The following is a 13,703-nucleotide window of genomic DNA, read 5'->3' as shown; positions in this document are numbered from 1 at the left end:
AAAGCTATTGAATTAGCTAAATAGTACTTTATACTCTTCTTTAATTTAGATTAAATAACTATACTTTTTCTTGTTTGATAATGCTCTCTACTGTGAACTTGCTGATTCCCAATTCACATTCAATTTTCCGATAGGACATATGCACGTACCAGTGGAGCGACAAGATTGCTGCTCTTTTGAGTAGTGGTACTTGTGGTGCTGTTCCTGGACCATGTGCAGGCATAGTAGATGATAGGTCAATCATGAAAGAGATGAAAATTGGGTATTAAAGAGTACTCTTTGTCCTTGAGTTCAATCGATTGTTGTGTGGCGATGAGTTTCATGTCTCATACACTTATTTTCTACGGTATATTGGATCACATCTCCTATGTTGCCACCCTGGTTCAGCTCATTTATTGGCTCGGCGATCACTACTCTATGTGGGTGTCCAACTTCAACTCGACCGCGCGACCGCGCGAGTAGCTTGATTACTACATGCAAGTACTTGTACCCAGTTGATAGCCGAATCAATGAATATATAAATTAATTAAAAAAAAAAAATATCCATTTACAATTGTAAAGCATTTCCTGGATTCCTTCGCCTCTATTACACTTTTGTATTTGAATGCATACCAGTGTCTGTCTTCCACATACAGCTCACCTTACAAATTTGGTGAGCAAGAGAGCAACCCTTTTTGTTTCATCAGAAACATACACAAGCTCTTGTTCCTTCCAAGCTAGATATCAGAATTCCTACAGAAATAATCATCAATGGACATTCCAAGCCACTCAGAAAAAAAAATTAAAGTTTGTAGAGAGACTTAACTGCTATCGGTACCCTGTTACACGTTGACCATTTACTGACTTTAACATGAGCTGGAGTTCTGTTCGACAAAGAGTAGTCAAAATGCTTAGAGGAGCCAATAGAACCAGCCGCTTTTTCCAGTAACTGGCGTGAGATTGGCGTTTGTATGATTCCCTCATAATGCCTATCTACGAAAAGAGGACTCGGTACTTGAAATAGGAAATACTCAAACGCCGGCGCCGCTATTGTGCTTATACACTAATTTCAAAAGCTGAGCGCTCATAAATCAAGTATAAGGAGCACGGCTATTGCCGTAGTAAAATAAACGAAGAAACACCCCCTGGTATCTCTCCAAAGTGGGGAAGTTTAAGGTGTTTTATGGTAACAAGAAAGGCTTTCTATAGACTTATGTAGATTTTATCAACGAGTGCGCCGAATCACATCTCTTATACAAGTTACCTCATCAGCCATCATTAAAGCATTGTTCTAGCTGCTGACGGCGTCTCTGGAACTTTATTTGTTCTCTTTGTTCCGTAGTTACGGAGCAAACTACAATATTCTAGTCAATATTACATTTTCCCCTCCTCTCCCCCCAGCCATCTGTAAACTACCGAAAAATCTCTCCCCTTGCATTCCTCGACCCCTTCGACAGCTTCATAAACCTCCTTTGCCTTCTCACCCATGGCCAATTTCGCTCCAGTCTCTTCAGCAGCTTGGATGGCAAGCTTAAGATCCTTCTTCATAAGAGAAACCCCAAATCCTCCCTTAAATTCCCTCTGTGCTGTATCAACGGGATTGTTGACTTCGCTGCTCCAACACCTTCCAGAAGAGACATTGATAAGGTCCTTCAACACCTTGCTATCTAATCCCAATTTGATCCCAAGATTCATCGCTTCGGCAGTAGCGATATTGGTTATAGAGAGAAGGTAGTTATTGGACAATTTCCCTGCCAACCCGGCACCGGGCGGTCCGCAATGGATAACGCGACTACCCATGCGGGAAAGGAGAGACATAATCCTGGGCAGGAGTGCCGGCTCAGATCCAACCATAAAGGTTAACGTCCCCGCAGCCGCTCCAACAGTTCCTCCGGATACGGGTGCATCGACAAACTGTCCATTGAGAGCAGACTCGCACACGGACTTGCCGACTGAAAGAGAGGTAGATATGTCGATTGTCGAGCAATCGATGAAGAGTTTTTGCTCCTTTCCAGCAGGGCTAGAAGATACATTAAGGAAAGAACTAAAAACAGTTTTAACATGCTGTGGCTGAGGGAGCATAGTTATAATTGTGTCCTACAACATCCTTAAGATCAGCACATCACTCAGGCAGCAAAGATAATCGGATAACAAGATTCGAAGTACGAAGGACTCAAAAAGGACTCAGAGGATTGGCTTTGATGTAATGGAAAAATCACGGAGAGTAGACTTCAAGATGAAGCCACCCGCTTTAGAAACATTTCATAATAATCGGACATACTCATCATCAAGAGAGACAAAACTTTTTAAAAAACAAATTATCAACAAGAATAACTCACACTCCTATCCACAACCTCCTCGAGCTTGCCCGCGACAACAATTTTCTTAGACGTCAAGCCTAATTCGTCCACAAACTGCGTCGTCGCATCCTTGTTCACATCGAAGATAACAAGCATATCGTCGGCGGAGGCCTTGACACGTAGATTCCGAGCCATAGGGTATCCCATTTGCCCGAGTCCAACAAATCCCCACGTGGCATCACGGCGAGTAGAGGTGGAAAAGAGCCTTTTCGAGAACGGCAAGAGGTAGCGAGACCGTAGGAATAACATGATTAAGGTACCAGGTATGCAGTCTCAATCCCAGATCGGTTGAGCTAGGTTACATGATGTTGGTACTCGAGTAGGAGAGAGCAAAAGCAAATCAATACTGCCTTCGTACCTGTACTCGTATAGGGAAATGGCGCGGTTAGCTGTAAGAGGAACAACCGGGAGACCGAAGAAAAGCGAAGTGCCTTTTGCGTTCTGGAGTGCTGGTATTCGTGCGGGGTAGGGTCGCCTGTGGCTAACCTGAGTCTACCTCTGACCCCTGATAACAAGTCCTTCGGATATAAGTATTTTAGGGTTTACCCTTATAGTATAGTTAGGATATTCTGATAGAAGGAAGTTTGTATGATAATATTATTATGATACTTTTATAATAGCTGAGTCGACCCTAAATTACATTCCAAGTTTCGGGACTATACTCGAGTATATAAAGCCGTGCTTTACCGATTCTCCCAGCTTCCACCGTATCGTAGTTGAACATTAAACGGTGGCGGAGCGGTACCGTCCGAGTACCGATACTTACCTTACGGACCGCACGCTGACTGTCTTTAAATAATATCCTTAGTGCATTACTACTGATTCCAACTGAACAAAGGGCTCCTTCTACTCGAGTACTGCCACTGAGCGACAAACATGCCCATATACAGATAAAAAGACTACATAGTACACTGCAATTGTGGGAAACCATATTGATTCGTAGGAGCTGAAACTATTATAATACCAGCAATACTCTTCCGATAAATTAGGGAATAATCAGATTCTTACAATAAAAACTCGGGTGCTCAAACACCTGAGCCCATGAACCAACACGGAAAGATCTATAAGAGTGATAGGATATCAGAATTCTACAATTTGAAAACTGAGAGTAAAATGGAATTATAGCGTACATACAAACAACCGACAATTGAAAGTTTAAGAGTGGAACAAATTTCAGACGAAGAACCCCAGACGAACGAAACATCAAATAATAACAAAAACAGAAAGTAAAGAAAGCAAAGATCCTGACAGGTCAAGTGCTGAGTCTGTAACCAATAGACTCTTAACAAATACCCCTGAAGACGAAAAGTCCCTTTGAAAAAGACAATTGATAATTAGAAAACGGAAGAAAAGAAAGTAAGTGGGAAAGTAGAGAACATATCTGGGGCTAACGATAGTATTTTTAAATTCCAGTAGCTTAGAAAATGAGAATAATAAAAAACAAGTCGAAAAGAAATGTTATACTGAGGACAGAAAAATAAAAAAACGGGAGAACTATAAGCATATCATGACAGGGTCGACTCGTGAAAACCTAAGAACTCTGGTAGATAAGGAATCACATTCCTCAGATAATCCAGGATAATGTTCGTGAAAATCGAGTCATGTCTGGCAAAACCTTCCCACACTATAGAACATAGGGGAATATGGCTCTGCGCACATACATTAATCCGTTAGTGGACAAGCCATTCGGTAAGGAATTGCTGGTTAAGATAAAGGAACTAACCCGATAGCCAAGACTGCTGTCAGTCCAATTAAAGCCTTATTCTTGACTTTCTCTCTTTTCAATTCTTCCTCCAGAACCTTTGACCTCTTGACATGTCTATAGCCAGACTCTTCACCAGCACCAACCTCTTCAGCGCACTCTACATCCTCGGCCTTTCGCTTTCTGCCGACACCGTTGACGGGAATGACATCGGAGCCACTGTCGAGGCGTTGGGCCTCAGCTACCATTTCCTTAGCTTTAGCAATCATTTCCTGTGCAGTCTCTACAATTGGAACCGTGATCTTGCCAGCTGGGAGTTCGAGCTCGCCAGATGCAAGTTCGAGCTTAACGCTATTTCTTGCAACCGTAACATCTCCTTTCTCCTCGCTTTCCTGGTCAACTCGAAGTTTTATCGTTGGCTCACCCTTGGCTGGAGTGGTTAGACTGGTTTCGATTCCATTGCCGTTGGTCAATACAGGAGCAGTCTCGGTAGAAGTCAGTGTCGTCTTCTCGGTTGTTGTGAGGGTAACGACCTCGGTCTCTTCTTCCATAGCCTCTACGATGGGTGCAACTTCTTTTTTTAAAGGGCTATCCTTGGCTGCCTTCGCGCGTGTTTTTCGTGGAGTTGATCCAAGACGTTTACTAGGTGAGACTGATCGTGTAGACCGTCTTCGAGGAGCGGGTGCAGTGCTGGACGCAACGGATCCCGCGTCAGATTCGGCTGGCTTGAAATAAGGGGGTGGAGGAGTAATGTTTCGTTTGCGATGGTCAGAGGGGATCACAGACTCGTTATCCAGTAGGGCTTCAATCCACAGTCTCATTCCATAGCTGAGAGAATACGTGTGTCAGTCATGCAGCTTGGCTGGCTCGAGAGGGAAGAGGGGCACTCGGGTTACACATACTCGTCGGCCAAAGCCAGGGCTATTCAACAATGTCAGCTACTCGCCCAGAATGCAATTATGCAACCTGAAAAATGGATATACTTACCATCAGTGGGGTGGATCCACAAATTTCCTGCAGTTTCATCTGGGGATGTCTTCTCGAAATGTTCCCTCACATACTGCCTTTCGTGATCCTCTTCCTTCTTTTTAGCCCAGGGGAAAGAGGCCTTAAACCTACATTCAGCCAGAAAAAAAAAATGAGTTAACTTCCTGCCTCATGAGAGGTACTGATGCGGATCCAGTTTTCGGCCCATATAACCATTCGGCAAGATGAATAAACTTGATGGAATGGGATGCCCGGAGACATAAGGGGAGGGGGGGGGGAAGGAGACCCCCCCACCCGAAATGCAGGAAAAGGACAACCGAGACTCACATTCCCGTAGAGCTCACGTATCCATCTTGGCTTCTGCGCATCAAGAAGTACGATTCAGGTGCCATCGATCCAAAGATTTCCGAGCCTTCCAAAGACTGTGGGAGAGGCGCTCGAAGATGTACATAGGAAAAAAGAACCGCTTCATTTCCACCTTTGCTTCCCAAATTGGTCTGCCCAAGGCGGCGCATGTCAACGAGCTCATTGTCTGCAGGATTCAATATGATGTTTGAGTTAGCGGTGGGGGAACAGCGATGAAGTAGTGATGACGAGGTGAATGTGTGTTGCGACAACGGCCGCGCGACAGAAGAGGAGGAGAGCGTACAAGCCGGAATATCAGCTCCTTGGAGCAACGGGTTTCTCTGTGATGGTAGAGAGCGTTCCTTAATCTTCTTCTCGCTAGGCATAGCTTAGGTTAACGCGATATGTAAACTCGTGATAGAGTGATCAGTATTAACGCAGAGTGGAGGGCTCAGAGTGCGGGAGAAAAAATGCTACCGCTTGGCCACTAATTGCGCTAGGGCTGAGAGTGAGAAGCAGTATTTCGAGCAATAAAGCAAAAGGTGTGATAATTATAATCCACTGCACAATTAGATCCGTCGGTTAAAAACCGGGATGACTAAATAGATCAAAGAACTAGAATAGAGCAGGAGAAATGCAAGTAGAACGGTGATGTACTGTACGCGATGTGGAGACAGTTGGCAGGGAAAGCGGGAATTGTTTGGTCTGTAGGGGGTGGAAAGCGCGCAACACTTTTTGGGGGGCAGCCAGAGAGTGTCGCGCCCGTTCAGCGCTAACAGCTGCCGGTATGAAAGCTACCTCACACAACTGTATTTTCCGTCCCTGCACTCCCGTTTACCGTTGCTCAGGTTACGAGTATTTGCAACCTGTACGAGTAGACTATCATACCCAACAAACATTTCGGTTGGGTCTCTGGTTCGCGAACAATTTGACACAAGGGTAACAGATTTCCTTTCAATTTCCCTCTGTGAAACTTCAAAGTCTGAAGTCATGTTTTAAAGGTAGGAATTGCTGCACCCTGCTCAAACCTGCCGATAGTCTTCAACGGGGGTGCTATGAAAAGCGACTTGTGGACGGGCAGGGACCAATAATAGGCACCTCCTTGTTACCCTACTTTGACAACTGACTCTCTCGCCCTACCAAATGCCGGCACAGCACTGGTGCCCCTCTTTGTCACCGGCCGGTTTTCGTGTCCCCGCTGAAGTTTGTTCCCAAGCATCATACTTAGTTACAGTACCCCGCATCTAATCAGGTACAGTACTAGTATGCACCAAACACCTCACAACATCGGCATCCTACTGTACCTTGTTCTGTGGGGGTTTCTCCCCTCAACTCCCCCCCCACTACTCGAGTACTCGAGTATCGCAACATGTAAGGCATGATAATAATTATTATTGTGATAGATTTTCGATCTGTCCACCATGATACGTTACTCCGCCCGACATGCAGTATTTTTTTTCTCCTGCTAACAGCGCTTTGGGTACGAGTACTCGAGTACGGTGCTCGAGCACTGTGCGGTGCGGCATGCAGCAGGAGAGGGTGGGGGGCAAGGGGTTCTCCGGAACTGGGCAACTTGCTCAGGATGGAAGTTTATTCGTCTACTACTCGAGCACTCGCGCATTGGGAGCTCCCGTGATAACCCCACTTGCTTAGTTTTAATATTCCTGGCCCAACTGCAATGGGAACTACTGTGCTAGTCAATGTATCTGTACGGTTCTTAATCTGCACTGTCAACGTGAATGGTCCCATTACTACAGCCCATACGTCCAGAGGTTCTTCCGTTCCATGTCTGGAAATTGAAAATAAAATAAAAAGTCACCTCCCGAAACCGCCATGCTAGTGGGGTACTCGAGTGCGAGTACAGTACATAGTATCTGCGGCAGGGCACTCGTAATCTTCTGACACTCCAAAAAAATCAGCCGGAGCCTCAAGATTTTTGTGGCATGCCATGGTGGCCGTATTCACAAACGTCAGAAATTACGAGTATTCGAGCAGCTCAATAACATCGATACTACAAAGTAAGTCTCTGGAGGGAATTGGGTGGCCGTATGTATAAATAGTTGACCTTCTCCGAGCCGTTCAGCCCAGAAGAATTTGACGCTGACCACCACCCTGTCTCCTTCACCACTAACACCTGGTAAGTAAACAGGTCCGTCCTCCCAAGCCCTCCCACCAATTCTCCCCGAGTCAGCTATCCATCCATCCTCCCGAGCAGGAAAGAAAAAAAAAAAATACCCCACACAAAGTATCCCGAAGCGCGACGATAAAAATTTCTCACATCCAACGCAATGGCTTCTCACGCAGATGACGAGCTGAAGCCATCCACCACCGAAGGGTAAGTAATCTGGTTTGCTTCGGATTTTTCTCCTGGTGGGCCTGGTGATCCTTTCCCCGCACCTCGGTCTGCGGGGTTTGGTGCTTCACGTCGCAAACGCACATGATTTCACGAAGATTAGAGCAGGAAAATATTAACAGATATGCCGTAATACAGGTACAAGGTGGGGGAAAAGAAGTCAGTTGATGAGTACGCAAAGCTAGGTCCGTGTTAAACCACTTCGATTCTCTGCTTTCTCCGGTGGCTGCCTTTAGCAATGATTGCATTTTTGAGGTCGTATTTGGCGGGGCTGATTTTGGATGCTAGATGCTGAGGATGAGTCTCTCGCCCGCTGGAAGCAGTCTCTGGGTATTGGTTCTGGTAGTGCTGGAGGCTCTCTTGGAGACCCTGGTGATAAGCGAAAGGTGTCATTATATTCCATTAGGACGATCATAAACGATACCTACTGTATCTAACATTAAACCTTGATTTTTAGGTCGTTATTCTCCAACTCTGCCTATTGATCAGCGGTCGTCCAGATGTTGTCATCAGTCTCGATACCCCCGCAGCTCTAGAAGAACTGGGGAACAAGCCTTTTATTATTAAGGAAGGTGCTGAATACCGGATGAAGGTCAGATTCCGGGTTCAGCACGAGGTTATCTCCGGATTGAGATATCTGCAGCTTGTGAAGAGGAAGGGGATCAAGGTCGATAAGTCTGACGAAATGATGGTTAGTAGCCTGTACCTCGGTTGTTAGGAATTTGGTGCCGGGTGATTGGGGTGGTGGGTGGGCTCTAACCGTCGGCTTTGGTGGATAGGGGAGTTACGGACCAAATACCTCGGAAACCCCCTACTACGAGAAAATCTGTGAGCGCAATTATCCTTTACCTAAACGATTCAGTGACGGTATCGTAGGAATCTTTTCGTGGCTAACAGCTATGAATAGTTTCTGAGGAGGAAGCACCCTCCGGAATGATCTATCGTGGTCGTTATGACGCTGTTAGCAAGTTTATGGACGACGACCACAATACCCACTTGGAGTTTAAATGGAATTTTGATATCAAAAAGAGCTGGGACTAGTCTAAGTCCTCGACTCAATTGTTTCTCTGGCTTTCCACTGCCCATTCTTGGCGCAGCAAAGCTAGTTACCTCGAACTGCTTGCTGGGGCGTTTGTTGCCGTACTTGGGTATGGTTTTTTTTCTTCTTTCTCCCTTTGAAATACCAATCTCAAGTTTCTCTATCTTTTAGCCCGAAAAATATGCATGGTCCGTGTGGTGTGTACATATTAGCTTTTTTTGAGGTGGTGGCATTTTCCTGAGATGCAGGAAAACGGTTTACGTTATCGACGAGAGAAAGAGTATGAATGGTACTTGTAGTATTCCTTCAGCGTCTTCAGTCATTCATGGCTCGCTAAAACCGCTGCTGGTCTTTGAAGCTCTGCCCATTTAGACTCTAGTACGGTAGCATCCGAGCATGGTACGGCACAAGTACTCGAGTACGTGAGGGAAAGTCTCTTGCTCAAAAATTTATAAGATATCCGTAATCTGAGAAGTAGTACCGGCAGCTTGGTGTGATTGTTCACGGGTCTGATTGAGATACTTGGAGATGGAAGTAAAAATCGAGTTCTCCAAGAAACCCTGTCATTGCATTGAAGTACTGAGATGGTCAGAATTGTAGAAAAGATTGGCAAGTTGGAGTCCCCAAGAACCCAGACTGGCCCTGGGCAGGCATAACGTAGGATTGATGATTATTTTTTGCTTTCTATATCTGAGTCTCTAAAGTTTGATAGGGAATTAGTCTAGGCTATTAGGGATTTAGAACTTTGTAGCAGCAACTGCTGGCTTCCACAGTGATCAAGATGCAACTGCTCCGGGATTTTAACTCTTTCCACTGCACTTTTTTTTTTTTTCCATGGTGTCAATTTCACGATTCCCATGATTCCTTGTTTGTATCCCTGTTTTGCTCGATTTTTACTTCCATCTCCGAGTACGAGTATGATACAATAATATTCGAGTACTTGTAACTTGGCACCCGATTCAGGTTTTGGGAAAGCGGAAGAACACCGTGCTGGTACTTCCTACGGCATTAGAGGATATGCGCACTAGCACCCGGACCTGGGTGGAAGTTATCAATAGGTCTAGCGTTGCTACAATAGAGTTTGTCCCTCGCACCGAGGGCCCATGAGACTTCTGACAAGTGTCGGAAGTCACTTCTTCAGCTTCGTTCTCTCAAGAGGCCATACGATGGCAAATTCTCAAATATCCTGTAACTCCTCTCGGTGAAATCACACTTAAGCAGCACGGCTACAAAATCACACCCCGATAAAGGAATAAAAGTAACGTGCATAAAAGTTGTCGTGGAAGTTGGCATTTAGGGCACTCAATTCGAGATCGTTTTTACACCACGACCGACCGCACTTGTAATATGAGGTGGCCAAGCTTTGTCGTCAATTTGGGTTAATACCACCCAAGTCTGTTTGCGCAAACTCTCTACTCGAGTATTGCAGTGGTGCCATACCTGTAATGGCCGAGTGGTCCTGGGGAACCGGCCCAAGAAGCGAAAAGTGAGAAGCGATACTGGTACCAGTTGGGTGTCCGATGTCTATCTATCTGCCTCCCTTATCAGTGCACAACAGGGTGCGAAGTGTGCACTGGGCTGCTGCTCCCGCGAACCATATATCAAGCCCAGTCCTTCGCGATCACTCTCGAAAATCGCGAAGAAATTTCACCCATAACCCGCGAACCTTTGCTTCTCAGCACTAATTTGTGGAGATAAATTTGTGCCCAAACGAGATCACTGGAATGTTCGGCCTTGGGCTCCTGGAATCGGCGTTTCCTCGTTCTATGGGCTTCGCGTGGGGTCCAAGATTTCGGGGGGAAAAGATAAAAAAGGTGCTCCAATGAATCCCCACTTTCCTCCAATCCGAAATAATGCTAAAATATTTCTCCATCTAGTCGCTATTATGGCCTCTTGCCTTCGAAATTTCAACGGAAAACTGGTGCGTCGAGACTCGAGACCCATCTCGGGGTGGTTCTGAGAGTTGTCTCCGCGGACCGAGCCGAAGAACTGCCAACGCTGTTGTCGCAGCAGTCAGAATTGAAAGCTTTTGTTTTCATTCTTAGGTAACTTACCGCGCGGTCTTCCAGAAGTTCGTTGCGGTACCTTACAGGTTCCCTTTCAGGGTCCAGAGCACCTGCCTAATGCTTCAACTCCAAATGTCCACAACGCCGGCTAAGATATCCTCGGCGTTAGACGGCATGACCGCATCACGGAAGATCAGGCGCTCCTCTAGAAAGGACCCTGAGCCGGATGTACTGCGTCACGAGGCCAACTTTTTTTTTCCTTGTATGGACCTGACTCGAAAGTCGGTCGTGATAATCCCGCCACGTACTCGTGTAGGTGCATCATACGTAAGGGCCACCGGCACAGGTTTCGGCCCTTGTGGACCATTGGAACCGACTTCTCCCCGCCCACTATGCACTCCCCCCGCGCTTTCCCCCGCTTTGCCCGGCGTACAAAGCTTCTTAGCTGTCCACATAAGCTTGGGGGCGAAGAAAGCGTTCGGCCATACCACGCCAACTCTATCAACCAGTAGAATAGTCTTCTCGAACTCCATCCTTTTTTTTTCAGCTCCTCCTCCCTCTCCCCCCTCTTGAGGTCACGCGGGACCTGGAACCACGCCACGAACTTTCTAGGGATCCTGATGGTCTTGCTGCAACGACTATAGCTCCCTCTGGTTTCCTGCTTCTGGGGTTTTAGTATAAGGCTCCTGGAATCATCATAGTATCGTTCCCTTCTCCAGAGATACTTACGGTATTTCTTCGCAACTGCAGAAATTCACTTGGGCTCCTTTCTTCACTTCAGCTCCCCTCAGTTCACGATACTGCGTTCTGGAGAACCCCAATACGCAAATAGCCTTCTTGCTTTCATAACGATGGTTCTCCTTGAATCCATTCTAATCCCTGTTGCTACCCTGGGTTATTGCTCCGGTTTCGCAGCTGCTTACGTCGTTTCCGGACACTCTACCGACGCTCGACAGTTCACCATTTCAAAGGGTGAACCCCTGCCCTACGTTCATGACTCCACAACGTGGTATGAGGCCTCAACACGGCCCGTGAAGAATCTTGAAGATTGGATCGATCTTGAAGAAGGTCTCGCTTTTAAGTATCTTCTCGATAATATCGCCCCTGGTGGTACCAACACTAAAGGGTGTCGGGATGGAACGGTCATTGCCTCTCCCTCTAAGGCTTTCCCTAATTATTTCTACCAGTGGATTCGTGACGCTGCGATAACTGTTCAAGGCATCGTCAATGAATATAGAAAATCGGAGGATTTGGCGTTGAGGGATATAGTTGACCGCTATGCGGATATGCAGGCTGAGATACAGGAGACATTTAACCCGAGTGGAAGCTTTGCTACTGGTGGACTTGGCGAACCAAAATTCATGGTTGACGGCACCCCCTTTACCGGGTAATTTCCCTTTACTCTGTTAGGGGTCTGTTTAAGCGATTGCTCATTATACTGGGTGAATAGGTCATGGGCGAGACCTCAGAGAGATGGACCTGCCCTTAGGGCTCTTACTCTCATGAACTTTATTAGAGTAGTTAACCAAACAAATCCGGAGCTCGTCACCTTACAGTGGATCAACAAACTCTACAATCCCGATCTTGCAGCAAACTCTATTGTAAAATCCGACTTGGAGTATGTATCTCATCACTGGGACGCCATCGGATTCGACCTCTGGGAGGAAATTTTGGATTTACACTTCTTCACTGCTCTTGTTCAGCATAAAGCATTAGTACAAGGCAGGGACCTTGCTCTGTCTCTCGATGACCACGGAGCTGCCTCATGGTATGATGGTCAGCAGGTGGCGTTGAAGCGCTTCATCAAGGCCGAGTTCTGGGATGGACGTAATGGACACCTGAAAGCATACCAACACACCCCCTATAGATCTGGACTAGACTGTGGCATAATGCTTGGCTCCATTCATGGTGGTCACAGTGACTTGTACCCCCCGTGGTCCGACGAGGTGCTTGCTAGTACTCAAATGTTTATTAACCAAATGCAGAATTTGCATCCCATCAATAAGCGAAAGCCACCTTACTATCCTGAGGACGAGAGACTCCGGGGTGTTGGTATTGGAAGATACGTCGAGGATATTTACGATGGTGTCCGCACCAGTGAAGGCAATCCTTGGTAGATTTTTCTTACCTCTTGTGTTCAAGCTTGCTGAGCAATGCGTTGACATTGTCAATTCAGGTTCCTTTGCACCTCGAGTGTATCTGACATTTTCTACACTGCCATCTCGCACTTTATCGACGAGGGTGAATTCCACATCACCCGCACCAACCGCCCCTTCTTCGACAGGCTCCACCCTGCCGGAAGAGCCAAGCTTGGGAGGGTCAGCTCGGGCGATTCCGACTTCCGCAACTACTTGCAAGCCATGTTCACATATGCCGACAGTTTCCTCAACGTTATCCGCTACCACACGAAAGCAGATGGCCGACTGAGCGAGCAATTCGACAAGTACGACGGATTCCAGAGGGGAGCTCACGATCTTACCTGGAGTTATGGAAGCTTCTTGATGGCGGTTGATAAGAGGCAGACAGCTAGGAGGGGGTTGTTTGGTTCGAAGTACTAGGAGTACCGTTTCCAGTGTATGCGTCATTAGGATGGGAACGCCGTCACCATTTTCAGGATTGTGGAGTTTTGTTGTTTTCGGTCTTTATTCTCATCTGCGCAGAATTACCGTACTGCTTTTTTTCTGTTTTAAGGATTACCCCACATAGGTTTGCATTCGCTCTCATGAAAATGGCGCATCAAGGGTTTGGTTTTTTTTTCTTTTTTCTTTTTCTTCTTGCCAGAGGAAAAGGGTCGATTGGCAGTTCAAGACTAAGACTAGGATTAGAGACTAGAAAGTGCTCAATAGAGCAAAGTTTGGATTTCCTTTGGACCCGGTCCTGTTGGTGGTTTTCATGATTGATTAGTCGAATCGACAGGAATATCGTGTTCTGT

At 46.4% G+C, this 13,703-nt stretch overlaps 4 protein-coding genes; 2 read left to right on the top strand and 2 right to left on the bottom strand.

Moving 5' to 3' along the window:
- Positions 1-1,353: 1,353 nt before the first annotated feature.
- GSTUM_00004370001 (uncharacterized protein) lies at positions 1,354-2,634 on the bottom strand (the record flags this gene model as incomplete). XM_002835587.2 has 2 exons in its annotated part: positions 2,319-2,634; positions 1,354-2,076 (listed from the first exon to the last, which is right to left on the bottom strand). The coding sequence occupies exons 1-2, from the start codon at positions 2,484-2,486 to the stop codon at positions 1,354-1,356; spliced, it is 891 nt and encodes a 296-aa protein (XP_002835633.1). The 5' UTR covers positions 2,487-2,634.
- An 808-nt stretch (positions 2,635-3,442) lies between these two features.
- GSTUM_00004369001 (uncharacterized protein) lies at positions 3,443-6,249 on the bottom strand. XM_002835586.2 has 8 exons: positions 5,678-6,249; positions 5,356-5,560; positions 5,029-5,156; positions 4,944-4,962; positions 4,828-4,869; positions 4,392-4,731; positions 4,063-4,313; positions 3,443-3,988 (listed from the first exon to the last, which is right to left on the bottom strand). The coding sequence occupies exons 1-8, from the start codon at positions 5,757-5,759 to the stop codon at positions 3,964-3,966; spliced, it is 1,092 nt and encodes a 363-aa protein (XP_002835632.1). The 5' UTR covers positions 5,760-6,249; the 3' UTR covers positions 3,443-3,963.
- Positions 6,250-6,465: 216 nt separating this feature from the next.
- On the top strand, positions 6,466-9,074 carry GSTUM_00004368001 (uncharacterized protein). XM_002835585.2 has 7 exons: positions 6,466-7,708; positions 7,865-7,911; positions 8,015-8,112; positions 8,184-8,417; positions 8,506-8,554; positions 8,634-8,874; positions 8,937-9,074. The coding sequence occupies exons 1-6, from the start codon at positions 7,662-7,664 to the stop codon at positions 8,765-8,767; spliced, it is 609 nt and encodes a 202-aa protein (XP_002835631.1). The 5' UTR covers positions 6,466-7,661; the 3' UTR covers positions 8,768-8,874; positions 8,937-9,074.
- A 1,300-nt stretch (positions 9,075-10,374) lies between these two features.
- Positions 10,375-13,634, top strand: GSTUM_00004366001 (uncharacterized protein). XM_002835584.2 has 5 exons: positions 10,375-10,579; positions 10,643-12,158; positions 12,222-12,884; positions 12,948-13,513; positions 13,597-13,634. Exons 2-4 carry the CDS (start codon positions 11,623-11,625, stop codon positions 13,327-13,329), a joined length of 1,581 nt encoding a protein of 526 aa, XP_002835630.1. The 5' UTR covers positions 10,375-10,579; positions 10,643-11,622; the 3' UTR covers positions 13,330-13,513; positions 13,597-13,634.
- Positions 13,635-13,703: the final 69 nt, after the last annotated feature.

Source organism: Tuber melanosporum (genome assembly GCF_000151645.1).
Source record: "Tuber melanosporum whole genome shotgun sequence assembly, scaffold_11, strain Mel28".
In the NCBI taxonomy this organism is placed as follows: domain Eukaryota; kingdom Fungi; phylum Ascomycota; class Pezizomycetes; order Pezizales; family Tuberaceae; genus Tuber; species Tuber melanosporum.
This window is presented reverse-complemented; position numbering and strand designations above follow the sequence as displayed.